This window comes from Abramis brama, assembly GCF_963993115.1.
Source record: "Abramis brama genome assembly, chromosome: 10".
NCBI lineage: Eukaryota > Metazoa > Chordata > Actinopteri > Cypriniformes > Leuciscidae > Abramis > Abramis brama.
This window is the reverse complement of record NC_139972.1, coordinates 42,842,884-42,870,883: the sequence shown is the minus strand read 5'-3', so window position 1 is coordinate 42,870,883 and position 28,000 is coordinate 42,842,884. Positions and strand designations below refer to the sequence as shown.

Below are 28,000 nucleotides of genomic sequence, written 5' to 3'. Positions count from 1 at the left end.
GTCAGACAGAGAATGATACACATTTTATTTTATACCCAGGCAATGGACAAATGTCTGCTCAGGTCATTGGTTCAGGATTAATAGATTTGTTTGACATTTCTTTTGCACAGTAGCTAGGCGTCTTCGGGTAATGAACCTTTTGGTGAAGCAATGGGCCGCGAAGTCTCAGTGGTTCAGGAAGCCTTATTTTGCCATCACTACCAAAAAGCCAGTTGAAGGTCAAACACACAGATAAACAATCCAAACAAGGATAAAGTCAAGGGCACAAGCAAAAAACAGGGAAAATCCAGAGAACATGCAAACGAACCAAAAACCAAGATATGGGAGAAACAATATTCAAAGGCTCAGCACTGCAGCTTAACAGACATACAAGACATTGCAAAAAGTGAGTGAGTGGACCAGGCTTTTATATACAGAGCTAACAAACTAATGAGAAACAGCTGTGGACAATCAGTGATCATCAGTGGAAATCATCAGCCCCTGTGGCATGGACAACTTTGAAAGATATTTCATTTATCCACCTTATTTTTTAATGTAAGAGACAATGTCATTCGTTTCCAGTTATTTTACCTGTAGAAAAAGAGTCAGCCATGCTGCTTTATACTGGTTTTTGTTATCATATTATTTGCATTTATTGCACTTTGTTTTTTCTAGTTATTAACCAATAATGGCTAAATTAATCCAAGGTCTTGCACATTCCAAGAAATTATCTTACTTCTGTGTTGAAAATTAAGGTGGATAGGCTACAAGATCTGATTTACTCCAATATTTCTGACAGGAACTGTAGAGTTACATTGTTTCAATTATATGTTACACACAATTGCCAGGAATTTACAGGATTAAAGAGTATTATTTTACAATAAATTACATTAGTCAGAAATTTACTGTGAAATCAATGAATTCTGGGACATTTTCATACAAATGATTTTGAATCAAAAAGCAGAATGATGCTGACATCACATTAATTTACTGCTCTTGTTTTATTGTGATTTCACATTATAATGTTGTCTTTAATCATGCCACTGTAATAAATATATTCTTTACCACTGTAATTGTTTTGAAGTCACCATAATGTTGATTAGTGTTCCATTTGCTTGGGACCTCTCTATACATATTCAAACTCAATTTGGGGTTAAGGAAACAACAGTTACCATGGTAAATACACAATACCAACAAGAACTGTTACTGAAACATACAGAAACTGCTCCTGATGAATAGAATAAACATCATACTGTACCTGCATGCAAATCCTTCCCAACTATCACCCAAATTACAATGTTGTTGTTTCTTTTACTGTACACTGCGACCCACCAGTTGAGAAACACTGATATAGACTATAGTTGTGCCACTCTCTAAGCTGATATCTTCCAATAGTAGAAGATACCCAAGCTTTTATGGTCTATAACAAGGGAAGTCCCGGCCTTTACAACCTTCCTCCCTTCCTTGTAAAAGAAAAATCTTTAGGGCATGTCTGACATGCTGACAACTGTCTGCCGAGGATTTCATAAAGAGGGCAAAATGAATGTTACTGATGTTTTGCTGAAAAGCATAAAGTATAACAAATTATAGGTATTGGAAATATAACAGGTATCCGATCCGAAAGAACCAGTTTGCGGACAAGTATTGGGCTTCCCATCACTGTTGAGAAGAATACATGATGGTTTCAACTGATGTAGCTGAAAATAACCATTTGTTGCCCATCACATTTTTTGCATATTTATGTTTAGTATTAATTCAGATAAACCTACTAAAAAAGGACCTGCTTAAAAAAAATTTGAGGGAATTCTATTATGAAATATTACTATTTTATTACAAACCGGGTTACAGATGATTTTATTGAGTTGACGATTTAGTGGCTGTAATAAACAACATTAGATACTTACTCTACAGATACAATAACTGCGTTGAGTTCTGTAACCATGTGCCTGGCTAGGAGATCATATGGGCCCATACCTATGGTGAGAAAGAAAAAAATCTTTTTGACTTTTATTTAATTTAGCCGGTGAAGAAGTACTCAGGGATTAAAGCAAATGTCTTCAGGATGTTAACCTTTTCCAGGCTAGGTCATATTCCTCTATCCATCACTTTATTTTAATACTTGAGACCAACAGCATTTTAATAGAAGATGTTTTAGCACAGCTTATCTACAGGTTGTACAGTTTTGAAGCGGTTTTTAATCTATGAAATAAAACTGATTTGTAAATATTGCAATATTTGACTGCAATAAAAAAAAAACTGCAATATTTGACACTTTCTTAGTTATACAAATAATCCAACATTTAGTTTATTTTTACGCATTACAAAAACAACATTTCACATCTTAGCAGCATGAAAAACAAAAGTCATTCAAACTGGAAATAAATTGTATAATGAAGAGAAAAGAACATTCTCATCACTTAAGCAGTTAATGACTTCAGTGCACGCACAAAAACTCCTGTTCTAATCCCAGTTCTTTGTGCTTTTAGGGTACGTTTACAAGACAACGATATGCTTAAAAATGTGTACAGACATTGTAAAAACGGTCCCCATTCACACAGATCCACGAAAACAACTAAAAATGCTGTATTCTGCTGCCAGGCCATTAGATGGTGATGTAACACTATAAACTGAACACGTAATACGCATGTGCATGACATCATCGTCTTTAGAGTTTCGCGTTTTTGTTGTTTACATGGAGACCGTCTTCAAAAACTTGTACTTTGAAGCCCGTTTTCAAAGGTTTGCATTTTCAGGCACCCAAAACGTTATTGTCATGTAAACGAACGGCCAAAACTCTTAAAATGTTTTACATATATAGTTGAAAACAGTGTCGTGTAAACACCCCCCTAGTTCTGCCCTAGTTCCCCTGTTGTTAATTTGTTAATTTGTCTTACCTGTGTTTATTAATTATTTCATCAAGCTTCTTTGTAAGCTCCATGTATTTAGTCCCTGTGTTCTCCCTCAGTCTTCGTCTGTTCTCATCAATGTATATAAGGTTTTTCCCCTGCGTTTATCTTGAGTATTTGATATTAAAGCCTATCTACTTGAAGTATTCCTTGTCGTGAGAGTTTCTATTATTTACATTACGTGACACCCTGAAGCTGTCTACACTGCTAAATGAATCATGTACATCGTACCGGACTTTATAATTGAACTAATAATTGAATTTGCAAGAGTGCAGAATTCAGTCAGTGAGCGTGATGAGCAAACCTTCTTTGATGCAACATGATCTAAATGTAAATGCTGTAATCAACACTTTTCATATATTTTCGCATTTCACTCATTTTTTTACATCCTGAATTTAGGGGGCATTGGAATTATTGCCCCAAGCCCCTGTTAATTTCTAACCCTGATCTGCGCTGATCTCATACAAGCCAAAAATGTGTCGCAGCAACAGGAGAACTTTAATCCCTGAGTACTTGAATGACTTGAATAGAAATACATTTACCTTACTCTTAAGATATGAAAGCCAGAACATTCCGTTATACAGGAGTGTGTGGTTAATAATACTCACGGGAGCTGCCAAGACACCATCCACCTCCATGCAGGTAAATGATGGCTCTTCTCAGCTCTCCAGTTTCTTCTTGCTGGGTAGGCTGATACACAATCACCTCTACACCATCAAAAATCTCATCTGCCACTTGCACCCTCTCATCTGACACAGTTACTACTCGCTCTGCAAAGGTGATGAACATCATAACTCTCCAAAAGTTCAGAAGTCCCACCTGCTCACTAAGTTCTGCCTGTGAAGACAGAAAAAATAAAAATGCATTGAAATGGCAGTGTTTGGGTTATTTATAGCTTGCCACATGATGCATGGCTGTATTTTCCCACAAAGGCTATGTGCAAGTCAGACGCATGGTTGATCAGCTGAGATCATCTCACTAATAGCCAGAACCCTAAACATTTGGTTCAATGCACAACAGCCCTTTGTTTAGCCACTTAATGTTAAATGATGTTACTCCAGCATGTTCACAGAAGTCTTTGATGCAGAGTTTGAGTCAAATCTCGTCACTAATCCAAATCAAGTCTTAAAGTCACCATTTTTTTTATGAAATATTGTAGAATTATTATTATTAATGATGTATCCATGCACATCATTTATTTATTTTTAATTAATTTGTCCTCATAGTCTTTAATCAAAATAACTTCCCTTTTCTTGTGCAGCGGCATCTGTCGGGGCAACCTGTCACTCACATGAGATCCACCAATAGCAAACAACAACCATCCAACCAATTCTTTATGGATAAAATCAAGTTCCACCCTAATTTTTTTCTTGTTTCAGAAGCGTTTCACTCAGATATACGTCACAATAGGGAAAAGAAAACTATTGCAACTTCCATTTTATGTCAACTTAAAATCTCTTTAAAGTAATAGTTTTTGATATTTTGCAGGTTAGTATTATAAACCATGTTGGGACTCCAATGGTTGTGGATCACCCTAAGGGTACGTTTACATGACAACGTAAACGTAGAAAAGAAAAAGTTTTCTCTTTGTACAGATGACGTTATCAAAATGATCCCCATCTGTGAAAACGACTAATAACACTGTATTATGCAGGCCAGACAAGTTGGCGATGTCATTTCGTAAAGAAAGACTACGTGCCCTAACATACAGTTGGTTGTCAACCAGAATGCCGAAATTCACGAAATGACCGCCAGGTGGCGCAAAGGGACATTTTGCAAAACAGTTGCAATTGCTGCATTTTGAAACCTAATTGCTAATGTCAATTAACAGTAAGGATGAAATACTATTTGAAGGATGATATTTATTTGAATAAATAAAAATAACCGCCCTCTGCTGTATTCACAAATCGCACCCTGGTTTTAAGGGTCCAAAGATCCAGCCCGATGGAAAGATGAAAAGATGGGTTTGAAGGGGCAGTTCAGTGGCTTTATCGTGTTAACACAATAAGGGCCCTATCTTACACCTGGCGCAATGCAGCGCCAAGCGTTTTTTTTTTGGTACTGTCATTTTCACGTCCTGCGCCATGTTGTTTAAATAGCAAATGCATTTGCACCCATTTGTGCGGCCATGGGCGTGCTGGTCTGAAAACGAGGAGTGTTCTGAAAACCAGGTGTGAAAACACGTTGCTATTTTGAGGCAACAGAAATAGACTGCGCCATTGACCAACTGAAACCTGGTCTAAAGTCAATGGTGCAATATTTGCATTAGTAATGTGCGCCTATAGGCGGGTCCACAACGCGCATACACTCTGCATATTAAACACACAGGGACGCACGTACAGCAGCACACAAACATGCCAAATATTTAAAATAAAAGGATTATAATGTAAAAGATTATTATTGTGTACATAAAGATATGATGGAATCCAGCTTGTCCCGTAGATGGTCTGCTTGCGCACTTTTACCTTGTGCATGTACTTTGCAGCCAGGGTCCTCTAGCAACTCTCCGTTGGCTTTTGAGCTGGAAAAACCAAACTCTAGTCAGGCCAATCACATCGTGTATAGAGTCGGTGGGCGGGCTTAAATAAAGAGAATGACTGCTGCTGGCGAACAGCGGTCTTTCGAATCCGCTTTGGCCGCGACTCTGGAGGACTTGGAGTTAAGCTTTTCTTTGAGAAAATAACAAAGAATGGCATTGAAGTCATTCTTAAAAAAGGAAGATGTGTTCGGAGTTTTGCCGACCGAATACGGCAAAAGTTTAATCTCTCTGACTACGTCACCTTCTTCGTTGCTCTGGTTGGTTGTAGCACTATTCTATTGCGTGCAGAGGGAATTTGGAAGACAACCGTTTATCCCGCCCCTCGGATTGAGCCGTGCCAATGGTGTGTTCCCAGACCCAACATCTTGATGTAGGTCTGGCTTGTCAGGCTATCCAAATAGGCCCTATCTTAATTAAATTATAAATTGTAGCCAATGTATTTAAAGGTTTTTCATTAAAAACAAATCAATTGAAGTGTTCAATCCAGTTGTTTCAACTGGTTTTGTAGAGTTTTAGAATGTTTGAGCACAATCTGGCATTATCTAAACATGAACTGTTGATGAAACTCGTTCATGCCAACTAAACGAATGCGAGTGAGCAGCAGATACAGAGCGCTTTAATTCGCCATCAACCTCATTTTAATGTAAGGTGAATTCAACAAGGCATTCTTTTTCTTTGAAGCAACTAAATAATTTGCTACAGTTGTTTTTTGTAAATGGTGTGGATGACAATCAATATACAGTATATAGAGAAATATACAGTATTATCAGCTGTATGTGTTTCTACCCTGAAATGTTTAATTTCAACAGAGACCCGGCGCACGTAGTGAAGGAGACTAAAGAAACTTGCTAAAAAGAGATCCAGTGCGTCTGCGAGAGAGAGGCAAAGAAAAGCGCCTGTTCTTAATTTATGTTGCTTTGTACTAGTTTTATTTTGTACTGTGTTAATTGTACACAGCAAAGTCAACAAAATCAGTCTTTTTTCTGATTTGTTCAATGTATGGATCTGTTTTGAAATTTTTCTTTCGTTGCTATGGCCGAGTATCTGTCACGCTGGGTTCTCAAATGAGGACGATGGAGGCAACGGTTAACAAAATAACAAAAAGCTTTAATCCAAACAACGATTCGTATACAAGGTGCGAAACAGTGTGAACTAACACAAACAATCACATACAATGAACTACTTCTTCTTTCGGAGTTTTATGACGGTTGGCAAACCAGCTAAAAGGTGCATTTACCGCCACCAATTGGACAGGAGTGTGAAGCGTTAACCGAGTGAAGCAAATAATCAAATAATTCTGATTAAAAAAAACAAAACAAAAACGACACCAATGAACTGAAAACAAGCAGGAACTAAAAACAGAGAAGATAACGAGACAACAGCTGAAGACAATGACGATGATGACTGGCAGGTGCGGGTAATGATGAAAGACTTGCAAGTGTGGGACAAGGAGGATGCTGGGAACTGTAGTGCAAATGGAGACTAACAGATGACACTGACGATGACATTGACATTGACAGTGACAGCGACAGTGACAGTGATCGTAACTGTCAATCGTCTCAATTTCGTGAATGATTCATAAAACAATAATTTAGCAGATTAAAGACGAGCTTCATCATCATCACTTTCTGGTGCTTCAACAGCACCTTCGAGTTTTGTCGTCTGTGCAGCACAACAGAGGCTCTACTGGAATCTAGCAAATTTATGTTGTAATGTGCCATTATTAATTATACAAAACGCTTGACTTTAATAATCTGTTACCAATTTAAGCATCAAGAAGGGTAAAATATAAACGCTGTCGGCCAACATCGGTTAACAGCATGTAGGCTTCAATGTTATCGTCTAAACGTCTATTAATAAAAATGACAATGAATAACAAAGCTCCGAAAAGTGTTTCGAATCAATAAATTAACATTTCAGAAGTTTTTATTTTTGACAAATAGCCTATTAAACTAGAAACAAAATGATGAAGATTCAAACTAAGACCGATTGAAGCACAGCGAGGCTCATGTTGAAGCATTGACCACACAGCTATCGTCTGAGCACTGTTTCATGAGCATGAACTTAAGGTCTTACTCTCATGCAAAGCCTCATTGATGTGACATTTTTCTATTGCAATGTTTATGTTGAAATGTTTTCATTATTTATTAAAGAAAATTATGCTAATCATAACAACCTACTGTATGCCTATTTAATTCTTAATTAATGCTAAAACACAAATGCTGCCGACTAACATGTTTTAATTTTACGATCATTTAGTATAATTTGTTTCACTGTTATGTTTCAGTTCATAAATCTAGGCCTGCTAACAAATTAAAATAACATGAAGAATAAGACACAGAACTTTGACATGCATAGCCTTTCTAAATTATAGAAAAACTGGGCACACAATGTTAACATTTAGCCTACTTTGCTTAAATTTGATACAATAATAGAAGCCTACATTTGTAATGTAATTACAGTATTGGGATTATGAATTCGTTCAACTACAATGTTTCAGTTGAATTTATCTGCTACCAGTTCTAAAATGAGCTACGGCAGATAGACAGTAGAGAGAATAAACTGACACTTTGGGTGGCACGATGGCGCCTGTGTTTGGCGATGCGTCTGTCACTTCTCAGCTCTCACGTTCATTTGTAATCCTCCTTGTGATATTACTTGTGTCAACCCTATCAACTACCAGCTATGTATCTGCAATCATACAATATGATCGGGCCGCGTTGTTCCGCATTAAGGCACATATGCAGGACTTGTGTATTACCTGGGACAGATGTTATGAGTTTTTCCCTCCAAAACTGGAGTGCCAAGTGCCATCGTCGGAATACCTGCTGCTTACCCGGCGCCGCGGCAGGAGAAGGAAGCGGGGATCCAGGGCTGGGGTTCAAGTCTGGAGGAGAAAGTGGCGATCCCGTGGATTTTCTCCCGGGCCGAACGGATCCAGAGCTCCCGGGAGTGAGCGGTGCCTGAGGCCGGTTCCGGTCTGCGAGTCAGATCGGGACGCGGTCTGTGCATCGTCACCTGTGTGGTGCACCTCCGACCGGATCTTCCCCATCCGGCCTGCTTGCCATCGTGCACCCCGTCAGCGTGCCCTGTGCCCGGTTACCTGTCGGACGGATCATGCCATCCAGCCTGCCCCAGGACAGCCCTTGTCACGCACACGCTCTACCAGGATTGCACTTATCAACGCGCGCTCCATTGCGAACAAGGCTTTTATTCTGAATGACCATTTTACTAAGGAGAACTTGGATTTTATGTTTATTACGGAGACTTGGCAGCGGGAGAACGAACACTTTCATCTTAAAGAACTATGCCCCCCGGACTGCTCCGTGTTTGGGACTCCTCGGCTCGCACGACGTGGAGGCGGTCTTGCGCTGGTCTTTCGTGACTCTTTCTGCTGCAGTTTGACGGACACAGCTTCGTTCGACTCCTTTGAGATGCAGATGTGTAAGGTTGGGAAAACACACCCCTATTACTGTGTTTTAGTTTACAGACCTCCTGGTCCTGCACGCACATTTATTGATGATTTCTCTGAGTTTTTAACGTCTATCATAAAACTAGATCGCGTTTTAGTCCTTGGGGACTTTAATCTGCATATTGATGGTCCCACTTGTTTGATTGCAGCTGAATTGTTGACTACCATGAACTCGTTTAATTTTGTACAGCACGTTTCTGGCCCCACGCATAAAAAAGGTCACACGTTAGATTTGGTCTTCTCTTGTGGCCTAACCATTGATAAACTGAGTGTGGAGGAATTTCAAATTAGTGACCATTTTTGTATATCTTTTAATCTGTCACTTATCATGATGCCTACTGTCTGCAATGTTGTAACACAAAAACGCATCATTAGTGAGACAACACTTAGTGATTTCTCTGCCTCCTTTGACTCTCGCTCCTTTGTTGATTGTGAGGATGTTGATTCATTTGTGCAAAGTTTCAACAACCACTGTCTGTCAATTTTAGATATGGTAGCGCCTGTTAAAAACATTTCAGGGTCACATAAAAAAGCCCTCCCATGGATGAATGATAACATTTGTAGTTTTAGGAGAAAATGGCGTAAGACTGAGCGTCTGTGGAAAACAACTAAATTAGAGGTACACAGACTCCATTTAAAAGATATGATACTGGATCTGAATGAATTGATAAAGCAGGTAATAAGAAAAATCCTAAGGTCTTGTTTGACACCATCGATAATCTAACTGCACCTTCAGCTCCTCTTGTGCCTGTGTACACACATGAGGACTGTAACAACTTTTTGTCGTTTTTTGTGAGCAAAGTACAAGACATTAGGGCCAGTGTTAAAGTTCCCCTAATCACTGTGTGTTCTACTGAATTCTCAATGATGTTGTCTTGGTCGTCCTTCACTCCTGTCAGCCTACAGGATGTGAAGACCTTAATAGGAAATATGAAACCGTCTTCAAGCCCCGTTGACATTGTCCCAACAACCCTGTTGTTAAAAATGTTCGATATTGTTGGCCCCTGTGTGGTAAAAATAATTAACCTGTCACTTGCATCTGGCTCAGTCCCCAGCTACTTCAAACACGCTGTGGTAAATCTTGACCCTTCAGAACCTAATAACTATAGGCCCATATCAAAACTTCCATTTATTTAATAAAATTGGGAAAAAGTAGTGGCATGCCAGCTGACCTCCTTTATGGAGCAGCACAACTTGTTTGATATTTTTCAGTTTGGTTTTCGAAAATTGCACTCCACTGAACCAGCTCTTATCAAAGTCTCTAGTGATGTGATGATGGCAGCGGACACTGGCCACTACACTGTACTTGTACTTCTCGATTTGACTTCTGCTTTTGACACGGTAGATCACAGTATACTGATCAACAGGCTTCATAATGAGATGGGACTATCTGGATCTGTCCTCCAGTGGTTCTCTTCCTATATTCATGACAGAACCTTTAATGTCGCTATAAACATGGGACTATCTGGATCTGTCCTCCAGTGGTTCTCTTCCTATATTCATGACAGAACCTTTAATGTCGCTATAAACAATGTACAGTCAGATGTGACCAATTTGTCCTGCGGAGTGGCACAAGGGTCAGTTTTGGGCCCTATTTTGTTTTTACTGTACATTTTGCCACTTGGTCATATTATGGGTTGTTTTAAAGATGTATCGTATCATCTCTATGCCGACGATGTCCAGTTGTACTGTTCTTTCAATGATGCTGAGTTCCATCGTTTGTCACTGTTCTTAGAGTGTGTGTCCTCCATCAAAGACTGGCTGGCCACTAACTTTTTGCAGATAAATGCAAGTAAGACTGAAACACTGATCTTTGCTCCAGACCACAAGATCCCGCTGATCAAACAGCACCTTGGCTATCTTGGCTCCTCTGTCAAATCCAGCCTCAGAAACCTGGGGGTTGTGTTTGACCAGGCCATGTCTTTGGAGATACACTCAAAACAGCTTGCCGAAACTGCTTTTATCACCTTAGGAATATCTCTAAAATACGCAAAATGTTGTCAAAGAATGATCTGGAAATTATTATTCATGCTTTCATATCAACTAGACTTGATTATTGCAACTCTGTCTTTACCTTCTTGAATAAGTCAGCTCTGAACAAACTGCAAATGGTTCAAAATTCTGCTGCTAGACTATTGACTGGTGCCCCGAGAAGGTCGCATATCACTCCCATTTTGTTGGCTCTCCATTGGCTCCCTGTAAAATTCAGGATTGATTTTAAGATTTTAGTGCTGACTTTCAGGGCCTTAAACAGTCAGGCCCCACAGTACATCAAGGACCTTTTGAACCCGTACTCCTCTAGCCGCACTCTTCGGTCCTCTGGCCAGAACCTGCTTATGGTCCCCAAGACTCGTTATAAGACCCGAGGGGACCTGTCTTTTCAGTCTGTTGCCCCCAGACTGTGGAGCGCCCTGCCCCTGTCTCTGCGTCTGGCAGACTCTGTTGACTCTTTTAAAAAAGATCTGAAGACTTGTTTATTTAGGAAAGCTTTTGGTTGATGGGTTTTCACTAGTGTCACTTTGATTTTACACATGTATATACATTTTTTATATTGTTTTGTTTTACCTTTCTCGTGTACAGCACTTTGTGATTTTATCTGTGAAAAGCGCTTTAGAAATAAACTTTACTTACTTACTTACTTTTCAAAGTCTGTGATTATAGCGCCTATTAGTGGTAAAAGGCAGCAAATACACACCCACAATTTTACCACAGCGGGAACGGTGGCGGTAAAAGTATTATTCTGGTTGAACACCAACTGTATGCATTCTTTTACTACAGTATTACTTTTTGTCTTCTGGGTAATTTTTATCGTCACAAAGCCAGAAACATTCACTATAATCCCAATTTTAGTATGTTCTCCTCTGAGTACCTTTTTACTTCCTTTAAGAAAATGTCAAATCCTTTGAACACAAAGGCTGTGAAAACATATCATCCTTGAGTCTGTTGTAAGGAACCTTTAATTTTTCATGATGACAAAATGTTATATTGTGTTGATTTGTGTAATTCTTATAACCACTTGTGATGATGTCTGTATGCCGTAATGTCCGTAAAATCACATGAATTAAAAAAGATGTGCATGGACAAATCATTTATAATAAACACTGCAATATTCCAAAAAATACGAACTGCATAGTGTCTTTAAGTGAAATTAAAGTGGTGCCAAAGTCACAGCAGTGATGCATTCATTCTATTTTTTAGACTTGAAATAAACAACCGATGTTGTATTTCAATGTATTTTTATTCTTTGTCTGAGACCTAAAATGTCCAACTCCTCCTAGTAGGGGTGTAAATTACTTGAGTCATTTTACTTGATTACTATTCTTACATATTATTTTGGGGGATTTGTACTTTACTCAAGTGCAATTTAAACTGAACAACTGTACTTTTATTTAATTACATTTTTAAAGAAAAAAAAACCTACTTTTTTCTTCATATAATTTTTAGACTTGAAAAGTACATCAAATTGCATTTTTTAACATTAAAATCAATTGATCAACAGAAACTGTCAACTAAATTGCAAATAACAATAAAATAATTTTTTTCTTCTGCGAGAATTGATATGAAAATTAATAATTTAATGGCCACAATTAAATGTTTTTTATTAAATGTTATAAACCTCAAAAACAATTAACATTAAATTAATTTTAAATTCTTCATAAATATTTATTCACTGTCAGGAGTATAATCCAAATGAAGAGAGATGCGTGACGCAGAATGAATGACGATAACACTTTTAATGAACACTTTAACACAAGACAATAAACTGAGGAAGACTGAAGGCTTAAATACACAGAGGATGATCATTAACAGAACAGGGAACAGGTGTGACGCTAATCGGGACCATGGCAACTAATGAAAGAACTAGGACCCCGTTTACACGTACATGGTTATTTTGAAAAACGGAGACAATTCCCTTCGTTTGTGCACCTTGTTTACATGCAAAAGGAGAATTCGCCGATTTTTTTATCTGCCGAGTTTTAGGCAGCCGACGTCACAGTATGCGACAGAACTTGCACCTGCGTCAAAAGTGCGACCTATGTTTCGAGATTCTGATTGGCTATGTTCCCAATCACCTCCAAGTGGCAATTAAATGAGCCAATGGACATTGGCCAGTGAGACTTGCATGCAGAGTCACACCCACTAGTGTGAAGGTGCAGTGGTGTGTGCGTTCAGCGCACTAGGCACAGACAGCGCATCATTCATCCCTGGGCATTTCAGTTTAAAGAGCAGTTTACCTAAAAGAGCTGCACAGGCAGTCAGCGTCTTTTTCAAGGTGTCTTTCAGTCCATGTGTTTCTGGATGCAGTTGTTTCCTGATCTCATCTCAGCCATGTCTCTCATGCCTGGGCAAACAGTCTAGTTAGGGCTGGGCGATTTAAATCGTGAGATTGTTATGCGCATCTCGTCAGTAAAGCCGGTTCCTTGATTAGTAGTAAATCGCCATCACCTGCTTTCAGATGGAGCGGCATTTACTACAAAGAGCCGTAGTTAACTGACAAGCTGAGCCATATCGCATTAAAAATCGCAGGCGATACGTCCGCGATTTTAATGCGATATGGCTCAGCTTGTCAGTTAACTACGGCTCTTTGTAGTAAATGCCGCTCCATCTGAAAGCAGGTGATGGCGATTTACTACTAATCAAGGAACCGGCTTTACTGACGAGATGCGCATAACAATCTCACGATTTAAATCGCCCAGCCCTAAGTCTAGTCTGGTTAGCACTCTGGAAGATCTGAGGGTTACAGTGGGAGCTTCTTCGTTGGGAACTCCCCACGAAACTCCTACTCCTCTAGTGCACCAGAGTGGTGAGCGCGCGCTCTGACGTAAGGCACGCTCTCATTTGTATAGAGTCTATTACTGTACCCAGGAAAGAAACACTCTGCCTGGGAGACAGTCTGCTTTTGGAAGCATTGATCCTGAGAACCAGGCATTCTAGATGGCCGAGGAGCCAGGATCTGTGAGTTATCAATTGCGCCTCCGATTGGACTATATTCAGCCAATCGTCGAGGTAGTTTAACACCAGCACTCCCCGCTGTCTGCGTCCATGCACTTCTTAAATGTACACGGTGCTAGAGATAGGCCGAACGGTAGTACTGTGTACTGGTAAGCCTGCCCCTCGAAGGCGAATCTCAGGAATGGCCTGTGATGGGGCGATATCTGGATGTGAAAATAAGCATCTTTCAAATCCACTGAGAAAAACCAATCCCCTGGGTGACTTTGCACGAGGATTTGTCTGGTTGTCAGCATCCTGAACTGGTGCGTCATAAGCACTTTGTTCAGGTGTCTGAGGTCTAGGATGGGCCTGAGGCCACCATCCTTCTTTGGAACAAGGAAGTAGCGACTGTAAAAGCCCGACTCACTTTGTGACCGAGGGACCGGTTCCACAGCCCCTTTTTCTAACAGTTTCGACACTTTGGTGCGAAGGACGTGCGCCACATCTCTCCACATCTCCAAATGTTCCTTGATCCTTTGACAGTTAAGAGTTCGTTATGCTATAAAAATACCCTGTAAGTTACAAAACTCAAAACTTCCTTGTTATTCCAAAAACTGCTTTTATTGAAACCAAGGCCAGCAAACGACAGGATAGTGGAGACTTGTGACGTCACACTTCAGCATTGGCCCCGCCCACAGGAGCGTTAGTGAACAGTGACATAAGAACGAGAGAAGATCGATACAGGATCAATACCATTACCTTCCGAACAATCCTAATGCTAGGATAGTGGGGGTTTTTCCCAACAATGTGAAAGTTTCAGCAGTGCATTATTTGTTTGTATTCGTTGTATTTCACTGTGGATTATTTGATAAATTTCGGCGGAGGCTTTGCAAACAGATTTTTTTACGATATGGATCTGCCAGCAACGCCACAAACATGCAAGTAGTCATGTTTATTCTAATGCCTGATCTGTGATCAGTGATTTCTGATGTAATTATTCAACTTCAGACAGATTTTCGATGTAATTATTCAACTTCAGACAGATTTTCTCTCAAAATATCGTTCAATACTGTTTATGCATCAGTAAAGGGTGGGCGTCCTAGAGTCTACCACTGGATGGTGAACTAGGACAGGGGACTCCAGGACGGTACCGGCCGGACAGAAGGTCATGGCGGATCAGGCAGTGCAGGCGGCCATGGCGAAGATGACCCTTCGGGTGACCATGGCGGAGACGACCCTTCAGGTGGTCATTGTGGAGACGACCCTTCGGGTGGCCATGGGGGAGACGACCCTTCGGGTGGCCATGGCGGAGACGACCCTTCGGGTGGTCATTGCGGAGACGACCCTTCGGGTGGCCATGGCGGAGACGACCCTTCGGGTGGCCATGGCGGAGATGACCCTTCGGGTGGCCATGGCGGAGACTTAATTTTCTTGGGCCAAATCAGGGGATCGGGTGAGACGCCGGTCAATATCTCAGGGGACGAGGGTTCCGGCTCTGGGATGGTGACAGGCTCAAGGCTGGGCAGAACCAGCGGCAAAATAGTCTTTGTGCTGGACGGGACCAGCGGCGTAGAAAGCTCTGGGCTGGACGGGACCAGCGGCGAAGGGAGCTCTGGGCTGGACGGGACCAGCAGGTGAGAAGCTTCTGGCTTGGCGGGTATGACTTGAACAGTCTCTGGCTCGGCGGGCGTGACGTGAACAGTCTCTGACTCAGCGGGCATGACGTGAACAGTCTCTGGCTTGGCGGACATTACATGATGCGCAAGCTCGGCGGGACTGACGAGAAGCGCAGGCTCGGCAGGACTGATGTGAAGTGCAGGCTCGGCAGGACTGACGTGATGCTCTGGCTCGGCGGGCAAGACGTGATGCGCTGGCTCGGCGGGAAAGATGCGAGGCGAAGGCTCTGGACTGGACGGGACCAGCGGTGAAGGCTCTGGGCTGGACGGGACCAGCGGTGAAGGCTCTGAAAAAGGTCAATTAAGTCCTTCTCGCCCGGACTCTGGATGAGGACAGGAACAGGAGACACTGGACTCTCGATGACTCCCACAGTGAGGGAGGATCCACATACCCACAAGGTGTGGTCGATGAACTAGACAAAAGAGAGGTGAATATCTCCCAACAGCAGCATCTGGGCGAGTAGATCGTCCAACCCGCTCCAGAACTGCTGTTTGAGAGATTCCTCATCCCAGCTCGCGTCCTGATACAGGTAGAGGTAAACCTCCACATAATCCTCCAGCGAGCGACCGTTCTGAGAGATCCAGTCTTCCACGTTCATTTTAAATGGGTCCGTTCTTCTGTCATGGTGTGGTGTAGGTTGAAGAAGACAAAGAGGCCAATGGCTCCAATACATACATTTTACTAATTCACTCAGATAGGCACATAGAGGCAGAAGGTTAACACACACCAAACACGACATTACATAGATGAGAAAGGACAAAGACTGACTGAACAGAGGGAACTAAATACAGACACTGATGAACATAAACCAGGTGACACAGATGAAGGTGATTGACAAGACACAGGTGATGATGATGAACTAATGATAAACAGAACAGAAGTGATACAAATGAACTAATAAAGACAGACAGGACTCAACAGAAACCCAACACTGACACATACGCGATCAACAGACTGTCCGTCATCTGCTCAATGCTCATCACTGCAACCTTTCATGTGATGGGAATAGATCACTATGATCAATACTTAAAATGTAGTAAAAGTTTTCGAGAGAGTTCCACATGTAATACTAGCTATTTCATATGCAAACATATCAGCCAATCACAGCAGTGGGCGTTTACACTGAAGTCTAACAGCCAATCACAGCAGTGGGCGTTTACACTGAAGTCTAACAGCCAATCACAGCAGTGGGCGTTTACACTGAAGTCTCACAGCCAATCACAGCAGTGGGCGTTTACACTGAAGTCTCACAGCAGACACGCCCCTTCAAACAGAGCGTTCAAATCAGAGGCTAAAATCAGGCTTGGAAAAATGCCTTTTATTTATAAATTATGACAATTTTTTATGTTAAAATCATTCTAACATTATAAGGGCACCCCAGGAAACATTATAAAATAATAAAATAATCCATTCCATGACCCCATTAATATTTCTTTTGTAATCTTTCACATTTTAAAGGCCCTATATGGTTAAATTATTGAATTATGTATAGTATGTCTAAAATTATTGAATTTACCCATTTTCAATATATAGCTACACCAACGGATATTAGCCTATTGTAAATATCATCAGCCTCTATTCAAAACGATAAACTTAAAAGTTTTTATTTTATTTATTTTTTTTGGTCAGGAAGATAGGCTACATAGATGCCATATTACTTAAAAGCACAATAACTGAATGTCTTTGAAATTTTATCCAAAAAAAGCATTTAGACAATGGCACTAATTTTAACTAGGCCTAAATGATGTTGCAAGCATGTAGAAATAAATGAAAATGCATATTTTTTTCAGATAAAGAGAACTTAATAGGATTAGTATGGGCTGCTTTTTAATGCTCGATATTTTACAGAGACTTTTACAGACTTTACAGGACAAACTGTCTTCTGTATGGCTTTCATACGGGACACTTCATTGATGCCTTAAATACGGGACGATTCCGTATTATACGGAACAGTTGGCAACCCTATTTCTCACTAATATGTCTACAACTCAAAAACGCTGGCCTCAAATTTTTTTTTTTTTACTCGTAATTTCACTTTTTTTTTTTTTTTCACTCGAAATTTCAACACATAAATGAGTGTTCAACTCAAAAATGTTTTATCCGACAAGACTTGATGTGCTCAATGTTAGCATCATGTTAAAACAAGCTCGCAGCATAAACATTTGTTATAACATGCTAGCAATATGTTAACTGTCAAAACAAGCTAGAAACATGTTCACAACGTGCAAAAACATGCCAGAGACATGCTCAAACACGCTAGCAGCATACTAAAACATATGACCGTCATCTTAACAACAAACTAGGAACATGCTATCAGTGTTTTAAAATAGTGGTCCTCAACTCCGATCCTGGGGACCCACTTCTGTGCACAGTATGTACACTCACCTAAAGGATTATTAGGAACACCATACTAATACTGTGTTTGACCCCCTTTCGCCTTCAGAACTGCCTTAATTCTACGTGGCATTGATTCAACAAGGTGCTGAAAGCATTCTTTAGAAATGTTGGCCCATATTGATAGGATAGCATCTTGCAGTTGATGGAGATTTGTGGGATGCGTATCCAGGGCACGAAGCTCCTGTTCCACCACATCCCAAAGATGCTCTATTGGGTTGAGATCTGGTGACTGTGGGGGCCATTTTAGTACAGTGAACTCATTGTCATGTTCAAGAAACCAATTTGAAATTTATTTTTTTCCACTGATATACAGTAGATGAAAATGAAAAGGACTGACATGGTTTTAAGGCCATTGTTATCCAATCTTTACCCTCCAGACATTTTAAAATGCACATATGTAGATAAAATTAATCAAAATGTGACAAAATTACGGTTTCATAATTTTTACTGTACTCTTTCACCCCTAAGCCCAATTTATACTTCTGCGTCAAACTCACACCGTAGCTACGTCGTAGGCTGTGTGTAGCACGCTTACCCTTCGGCGTACCCTGACGTGCACCTCTCCAAAAATGTAACAACGTGTCAATTCTACGCAGACCGCAAGCGCTGTGATTGGTCTGCTAGAACCATTCCCTCGGGTTTCACAAGCACCCTCTGCATGTGTAATTGCGCTTCAACGCGGACAACGACGCAGAATTATAAATGAAAACCAACGCGTTGCCTACAGCGTAGAGGCTCCGGCGTAGGTCCGACGCAGAAGTATAAATCAGCCTTTAAGAATGCAGTATATCATGCTGGAATTCACACTTGGCTTCTGTAAACCAAGCCTTCCAAACCTTCTTTGATTTGATTGGACTTCCCAATTATTTTAACATTGACAAGTGCTGCAAGACCACTGAGGCAGAGCAGCCTGAAAATACAACTTTTAAAAGTTTCGTTTCATTCTTTCACCCTGACAACATACAGAACGATGCAATGCAGCAGAGCAGCATCAAGAATATCAAATACTGGGGACACGTCTCCCTTAATGTCTGCTGATATTGTGTTAAGACAAACAGTATACAAGTGGCACACAACCATATCATTCATTTACTTTTTATTCAAGAGTAAAATCTCCCTTCATTACTAAAAAAAATGTATGCTTAACAATTGTCTTTCCTATTTAAAAAAAAATTAAATCTACAGTCATGGTTGATGAGCAAGGCTTTAATAAGATTTTCCCAATAAAAAAGCATGAATAAATCAGGTGTCCTCCATGATTCCTGTTCTTTCCGACAACAAAGCACTTGAATGGGACAAGCTCTTATGGTGTGTTCAAGTCATCCCGTAAAGATCATATTTACGAGCTGAACACACATTGAACACACATCGCCACCACAATGTCGTAAATACGAGTGGGAAGCTCGGGATTTTCTTTTAAGCCCCGATCTTAATGAGTTGGGGGCGTGTCAGTGAGAAACAAGGTGGAATACCACAATACTTAAAGGTATACTAGCTGTGTCCCAATTCAGGGGCTGCATCCTTTGAAGGCCGAGTCCTTCGAAGTGCGCAGCCGACGCGGCCTTCGGAGGACGCACCGAGACTCGTTTAAAGGGGAAAGTATAGCTGATTGAGTCATCGCGGCGCAGCGATGGCTGTCCCAATTAGAAGGTACATCGAAGGCTCCTTCAAAATGCGGCCTGCAAATGCTTCGCAGCCTTGCCTACCCCAGAATTCATTGCACGCCGGACACGAAATTGCCAGATTACAATTTTAAATGTAAGTATTGGGTTTCAATTTAATCGAATAGTTGAATGTATCTAATGATTCAAATTAAAACTAAAAATAATAATAAATACAATAAAGATTCAAATGTTGACTTTTATGTTACCAGTATGTGATTTTATATAGGCTAGTTTATACACTTTAGACTTTATTATATACATAAATTGACCCATGAGCATTTTAAGATAGATTTTCAACCCTGTTTTGTTTTTAGCCAGTTATAACTATATATGTATATTATATATAACTTATATAAAGTCCAGTACATGTGATAGCCTATGATATCTATGAAAAGTTTCAGTCAGGATTCAGGCCGCATCATAGCACTGAAACTGCGCTCGTTAAAATCACAAATGATTTACTTTTAGCTTCTGACCAAGGCTGTATCTCAATATTAGTTTGACTTGATCTTAGTGCTGCGTTCGATACTATAGATCACACAATACTCTTAGATCGACTACAAAATTATACTGGTGTTCAAGGACAAGCATTAAGCTGGTTTAGATCATACTTATCTGACCGCTACCATTTTGTCTATTTGAATGGAGAAAAATCGATCATAATTCCAGTAAACTATGGAGTGCCGCAGGGATCTGTGTTGGGCCCTCTGTTATTCTCAATATATATGATGCCACTTGGAAATATTATAAGGAAACATGGAATTAGTTTCCATTGTTATGCTGATGACACTCAAATATATATTTCATCACGGCCGGATGAAAACGCTAAATTATCCAAATTGACAGAGTGTGTTAAAGATATAAAAGATTGGATGACGCGTAATTTTCTTTTATTAAATCCAGACAAGACAGAGGTAATACTTATCGGTTCAAAAAACCACCCACAAAACCTCTCACAATACAACTTTGACATCGTAGGATGTCCTGTTACTTTATCCTCTACAGTAAAAGACCTAGGTGTTATAATCGATTGTAACCTGTCTTTTGAAAATCATATTTCATACGTTACAAAAACAGCCTTTTTCCACCTTAGAAACATTGCTAAGCTACGTAACATGCTATCAGTTTCTGATGCAGAAAAGTTAGTTCATGCATTCATGACCTCGAGACTAGATTACTGTAATGCTTTATTAGCCGGTTGTCCTGCATCCTCAATAAACAAGCTACAGTTAGTCCAAAATGCAGCCGCTACAGTTCTTACTAGATCAAGAAAATATGATCATATAACACCGATTTTATCATCACTACATTGGCTACCTATAAAGTTCCGTATTAATTACAAGGTATTGCTACTGACTTATAAAGCCCTAAACAGCTTAGCTTCAGTCTATTTAACGGATCTTCTATCGCCCTATAATCCATCGCGCTCTTTAAGATCAATAAATTCAAGGCTTTTGGTCATACCTAGGATATCCAGATCCACCAAAGGTGGGAGAGCATTTTCACATTTGGCTCCGAAACTCTGGAATAGTCTTCCTGATACTGTTCGTTGCTCGGACTCGCTCTCCCAGTTTAAAACTAGATTAAAGACGCATCTTTTCGGCCAGGCATTCATATAATATTTTTAATCTTACAGTTCAAACTACAATCCGGCCTCTAGTTCATAAATGCCAGAGGAGAACTGGCCCCCGACTGAGCCTGGGTTCTCCCAAGGTTTTTTTTTTCTCCATTAGGTCACCTGATGGAGTTTCAGGACACCATTAGGTCACTTGATGGAGTTTTTTCGGTTCCTTGCCACTGTTGCCTTTGGCTTGCTCAGTTGGGGATATTTTGGGGATATTTAATTTTATTTTATCAATCAATAAATTCCACTAGAAACAAATCTTGTTGTATTATTTTATTTTAATTTAATACTGTGAAGCTGCTTTGATACAATCTGTATTGTGAAAAGCGCTATACAAATATACTTGATTTGATTTTGATTTGATAGCCTACTGCCGCTCGACACAGCTGTCACCAGTTGCTGGGCGACAAAACCAGGCTGTCCCATTGCATTGAACAACTCCCGGGACACAGCTAGCAACCATTTGTTAATGTGACAATACATATTCCAAATAACCAGTGGTGGAATGTAACAGCATACATTAACTCTGGATTAAAGTATACATTTGAAGTACTTTAGATTGTTATGCAACTCCTCTTCATCTCAGAGGCAAAGATTGTACTTTTTATGAAAAACTGACTTTTTACACATGGATATTAGATTTTAATATTAGATATTGTTTAAAAAATATGAACAGAATATAATACAAACACTAAAAATATGTCGGTCCTGGAGGGTCGCTGTCCTGAGTTTAGCTCATAGAACGGTTTTTCATGTCAGAATATTTTATGGTTTGATTTTTGAGTATGCGAGTTAATTGAACTTATTCTTCCCTCTTTCTGAGAACATCTCAGTGACTGGCAGTGGAAATATGCACTGATCCCAGGTGATGTCCCACTGGCAGAGGCCTTGCCAGCGTCTCTATTGTGCAGATTATCCAGGATCTCCTGCTCAACTGGTTTTCTTCCAATCTGTTTTATGTATACTGTTAATTTAAACATGCATTTTGTTTTTCTTATCTTTAACGCAAGTTATCTTGTAAATACTTGTAAAAAGTACTGTAAGTAAAAATGGAGCCTATAGAACAATTTATTTTGTTTACAAATTAATTGACATGACAAAAATAAATGAACAGAATAATTTCCTTACATTTACAAGTTGTAACTTGCATTACAAAAATAAACGATGCACAGAAATTATTTTTTGGTTCATTTACAAATATAACTTACATAAAAGTAATGTATACGATTGTTTCATTCTCAAATTTTAATTAACATAACCAAAAGTTTATTTCTCTACCATTCTGTCAAGAAGAGAAAACAATCTGTTCATGCTCTCCTGTGATCTCCTCTCTGTATCTCTCTCTGAAACGGCATGTCCTCCCTAAATATCTCGATCAGCTCCTCTGGGCCTCGTTTTCTAACATTAGAAATTTCCCGGGGGGAAAAAGAACGGTAGGGGACCATTCGGTATTTATGGAATGGACCACCGGAGGGTCATGTCTTTTTATTCTTTGTTGAGGGGAGGGTCACCCAACTTTTCATGAAAACAGCAAAATTTCAAAATGGCTTGTTTGGTGCATATTTTTCCATGTATCTCTCTCAGTCCCGCCCCCCATCGCTAGCAGATGGGTCTGTCCAGTTTGGTGCTGTTTGACAGTGCGCGCGCTTCAGGCGTACGCACTAGAGGATGATACCCGACCCGAGCCCGACGGGACCCGCCGGTACCCGACGGACTGGGCTGGGTTCGGACAGATATTTAGAAATGATGTTCGGGTTCGGGTCGGGCTCGGTCACATCAGCGCAATAAGGCATTGAACATTTTAAATTTAAAGCAGCTTATTATGTCGGTAGCCAATGTGCCTGATGCTTTCATTTGATGCAAACGTTCGTTTTTGTGATTAAAATACATGTAAAATATTACCATAACATCTGTCTTCCTGTGTGCGGAAATTTGTTTATGTAGCCGTGACAACGAAACACGTGCATGCGCGTCTTAAGTGCGCTTGTTGCTCCATGCGCGCTGATGCACTCATCCTGTTGACATTTCCGAATGCCTTCCTACAGTTGCTTAATAAAAGCGGGCTTTCCACACAAACAAACGTACATGTGTCATTAGTATGAGAAAAAAAGGGATTTTAACTGTCGGCCTCGGGTCGGGTTCGGTTACTGCTCTGTCAGACGCGGGCCGGGCTCGGACAGAAAAATTCGGCCAAATCCGCACTCTAGTACGCACTTAGAAAATGTGCATCATGTCAGAACAGAACGCCAATTAAATGTTTACCCAGCAAAGCTTTAAAGCACAAGCAAATAATGAACTTTTGTGATTGCGAATAAGTGCAGTGTCCTCTATCGCTGCGTTAACATGTGATGTGAATGTAAGTCGAGTTTTACAGTATTGGGACTGAGGCGCCAGAACTGCAGCTGATAGAATGTGCGCTGTACGATACTACCATCTTTCTTCAAAAGCAGATCGTGGAGACATTCAATCATCCACGATCAAAAACCGTGATATCGCATAAGCACAAGTATAAAACAACTGTTATAATGTCTGAAAACAAACACAAGTAACGGAGTTTACAAAACTAAATCGCACGTGTACTATGTGTGGTGTTTAAGATGAGAAAGCAGAGGTTAAGTCGTTTGTCACGGTTGTAAAAAAACAATGGCTATCTGAACATCTGCCAACATCTTGCAACATTGCCAAATGCAAACCAGTACAGAATTAATCAATAAATTATCAGGGAGGGTCATCATCATTGAGGGTTTTTCACAATCATTTTGGAGGGTCATAGAAAAATGTATTGCTGGCGAAGGGAAGGTCAAGTCTATGACTATAGATCTCAAAACTCCTCCGGTAGCCCCTTAAATTAAGAACAAACAGTCCCTAGGAGGGTTGCCAGTTCTTTGCAACAAAAGAAGAACTGCCTGCACAGAATATGATGGCATTATATTATAACAATATAATATGCAACGATAAAGTTTGCAGAAGCTTCATTAATTAAAAACATAAAAAAGCAATGCACACCTGATGTCTTTGTTCTTCATTTTCTTGCTGTATTTTTGTGTAATTAAGAGAAAGTACTCCGCCATCTTACTCTGACGAAAGTGACTTGAACGCACCTGCTGTCGTAAACACGACTTCCCACCTCGTAAATACGAACTTCCCAGGAGGACTTGAACGCACCATTTATCACGACTTCAGAAGTGGGAAGTAGGAATTTTCCAATAGCACATGAAGGAAGCATATGTGGACGTTAACTGTGACCAGATGATTGACAGGCCAGTTTACAACGACAGGATCAACACAACTATGCCAAGAAAAAAATATTCAATTATGACGTGGTATAATGTTCCAAAATTTGCCTAGTCTTCTGCTACACTCAAAAATATGTACTTTTTCTTCAGAAAAAGAGTAGCCTACATATTTTTTGGGGCGTAGTACAAGTAGGCAAATTGGGATGCAGCATAACAAGACATTGTGGCATGATTCTTAGTTGTTAGCCATGTATTTATGTGTTTGTACAGTATTCATTTTTTTCAAACTTGTTTACAATTTGGCCGTTTCTCAATATGCGTTCTTGTCTGTACTTGTGTTCTTGTGGACTTGTGAAACGTCATCAGTCGCTGCCCAAGTACTGTCCCAATACACAAGTTTGCATTTTGGCAAGAACGGTTAAAAATCCCGGAAGTGTTCTTGACACACCCATTTTACCGAGGATGCATCGTTTGGTAACTTGTGTGAACTTGACGGCAGAAATATCCCAGCATTCATTTCGGCATTCGAGGAAGGAGAGGCAGGTCCTTTTTCTACAATTTCGTACGCTATTTCATCACTAAATTCACTTCTGAGAACATTTGATGCGAGAAATCAACTGTGTAGATTTCAAATATTGGCATTTTTACGAAAATTTATGGCGAATCGAAAATGTGCTCAAACGTTTTCGGAAGTGAGAATCTCCATCTTTATCGTTATGAATATACATTACATTGTAGTGTACAGTTGTAGAGTAATCCCTTGAGCTGAGGGTAGGCTTGGACGATAAAGCCTGGCTGTTATCGTCAATAATTCTCGTTATGTTTGGGTACTGCAGACGGCGTCTCTGCGAGGGTATTATTGCGCAATACCAGCAAGAACACATCGTCTCAAACTGTCAGCAGCGTTCTGTGTGCTCGTCACCTTGTGAGTTCATTCTTCCAAGAACAACTAGCAAGAGCGTTCTCCCCAAGAACATAAGTCCATTCTTGGTTTTGAGAAACACCCTTTAAATGTTTCCTATTTGCTAAATGGAAATGTTTAAAGCTACAATATGTCATTTATTTTTTGCCGCTAGGGGTCGCTAACCTCTCACAATAACAAAGGCGTAGATTCATGACGCAGTGAATAAAGACAAATCATGGAACTTGTCGTCATGCCGATGGATCTAATAATGTTTATGGGAAATAATGTTTATGGATGAGTGAATACATTAATGTTTTTTAACATGACTGTGGTATGAAACAGGGCATAATTGCTAATGAGAGACAGATATCAGCGCCACACGCGATATAAAGGAATGAGGACATTTCATTCTACCGAACTACCCGCAAGTGCTGAATTAATACTCACACAGGGCAGTTTATTTAACAAATTAAAATTGTGAGGTAACACAGTGCTCTTTAACTTGGTCTACACTATCACACTAAACAGCATTTGAGTGTGTTTAAAGTTATAATGTTATTATGTGTTAGTTTGTTGGCTATATGAGACTAGCAGTAAGCTAGATCAACATTAGAATAACATACTGATCATATTCTAACATTTCATCATGTTGAACTATATAACATTGATTTGTTTTATGTACACAATTGAAAGAAATAACACTGTGCAAGTAGTTTTGGGATATTTTGATTCAAAATTCTTACATATTGTACCTTTAAAATGAAAACTGGAGTCAGGGTGATGGGGAATGGTTTAAAAAAAATCATGAATTTTCAGTTAATTTTATAAACAAGATGAATGTCACTTAAAAATGTAAACTGATGTCCATATTTTTATTAGTGTTCCACTGCACCTACAACTCAGCCAGTAGTTGTAACAACAGTGACACATTTTTACAGTTAATCAGATTTACAAGATGTAGATTTCAAAACAACCGTAATTTGTAAGACAAACTGAGACCGGGAAAAAAGCAGCAGCAACAACACAGAGTTAGACACTAAAGCAAATAGTGTTACAACACTCACCCCTATTTAACGTGCGTTTTACACATTAAGGTATTTATTTAAATGGCATTTCCTGCAATAATTTCCTTCTATTATTAACCACAAAGCTTACTTTAATGGTCGGATTAAGAATTGACATAATCTGTAAACTGTAAATCTGCCTGACTCTATTGACACACACTCTTGAGCAGTGTCGTGCCAAACACTTGTGAAATTCAAACAAATAATCTAACGCTTGAAACAACAAATAGGTTACAACTGCGATTAGTTGCGTAATCACACTCTTTGATCAACCCAGCCGAAAATAGCAATATGGCAGTAATATCGCAATACACATGCGTTTAACTGGCATTAAACTTCAGAATGATGTCTGTCAGTCTTTTATCCACTTAAAATACAAATGCAAGCAAACTTACCAAGTGGCTTAAAGTTTTGAAGAAAGAGTCAGTGAGCATTAGTTTCCATCTCTCTTCTATGTTATTCGGGATTGGTGAATAAACGTAATAAGCGGTTAACGCGCCCAGTAACACCAGCACAAACACTCCTTTAGACCTCATTTTTAGATCTCGCCTGTACGTGTCTTCCGTTTATTTTATAGTCTGTTTGCGTTAGAAGTCCTCGACAAGTGAAAGCTCCGTCAGCTGCGTTTATTAGTCATTGAGTGCTCTCTGTGTTAAAGTGTAATCCTGGATTAATTTTGGACTGGAGCCAGCGAGATATGACAACACGTGTTAGAGTCATCTGATCGTGATACTGTACGCGTGCATGTGGAAAGATTTGCGCTTGAGCGCGCTCTGGTCTCCTCAGATCTGCTGCGCAAAGGATTTATTAAATCGTAATGAAACGCGGCTGGAGCTCCTCTCAAATTCCTCAGAAAACCCTGTGGGTCATCGCACGGTTTGTGTGCCTCCCTCTCTATACTCACAACACTGCTGAACGGCTCCACTTTTCTGGCTTGCTTTGTGTTGACATTTCTACGAGCAGTTCGTCTCGTGTTAAACCAGCTGTTGTCATCGTGTTGATATATGCTGCTGCGCAGGATCAGATGTGGGGTATAACGGGCTAAAGGCCTTATACAAATGCGCTTTTCACTATTCCCATGGTGTATGATTGCAGAATGATTCTATGATTAATGTTTTTATTGAACAATGCGCAGCAGATAAATAATGAGGTCTTTAACCCCACAGACACACAGGGTAAAACCAGCAGGGGGCAAAGACACACAGTACTGATACAAATACTGCAACTAAAATAATGTTATTAATAATGTCTAAGTTAGTACTTGATCAAAACAATCACTTTAGCAAAGTTTGCACTATTTTTGATCAATATTTCTGTTCAATAAATATACTGTCATTAAAATGTTCATTTTAAAAATGCAGACACAAAATTATTTTAAAAAGTAAATATTCTGCAAATATTGAAGGAGATCCCATAATAATTCAATAAAGCTTTACAGTTGTAACTAACCATTCTATTTTATAATATGATTAATATTATATTTCTACATATGATGGCTTCACCGTAAATATGGTGATTATCGTTAAGGTGGACACCCAACTTGTATGATATTTCCCATCTGAATCTAACCATATCATGCCAACAAATGGAAAATTCAGTCAGGTAT

General features: G+C 39.8%; 1 protein-coding gene across 1 annotated transcript in view; it reads right to left on the bottom strand.

Annotated features, from left to right (window-relative positions):
- aadac (arylacetamide deacetylase) overlaps positions 1-27,371 on the bottom strand; it is a 49,588-nt gene extending 22,217 nt beyond the window's left edge. Inside the window, exons 1-3 of the mRNA XM_084127632.1 lie at positions 26,790-27,371; positions 3,494-3,722; positions 1,884-1,953 (exon numbers count right to left, since the gene is read on the bottom strand). Of these exons, the coding sequence (XP_083983758.1) occupies positions 1,884-1,953; positions 3,494-3,722; positions 26,790-26,930 (440 nt within the window). The 5' untranslated portion in view covers positions 26,931-27,371. The remainder of the gene's footprint in view (positions 1-1,883; positions 1,954-3,493; positions 3,723-26,789) is intronic.
- Positions 27,372-28,000: the final 629 nt, after the last annotated feature.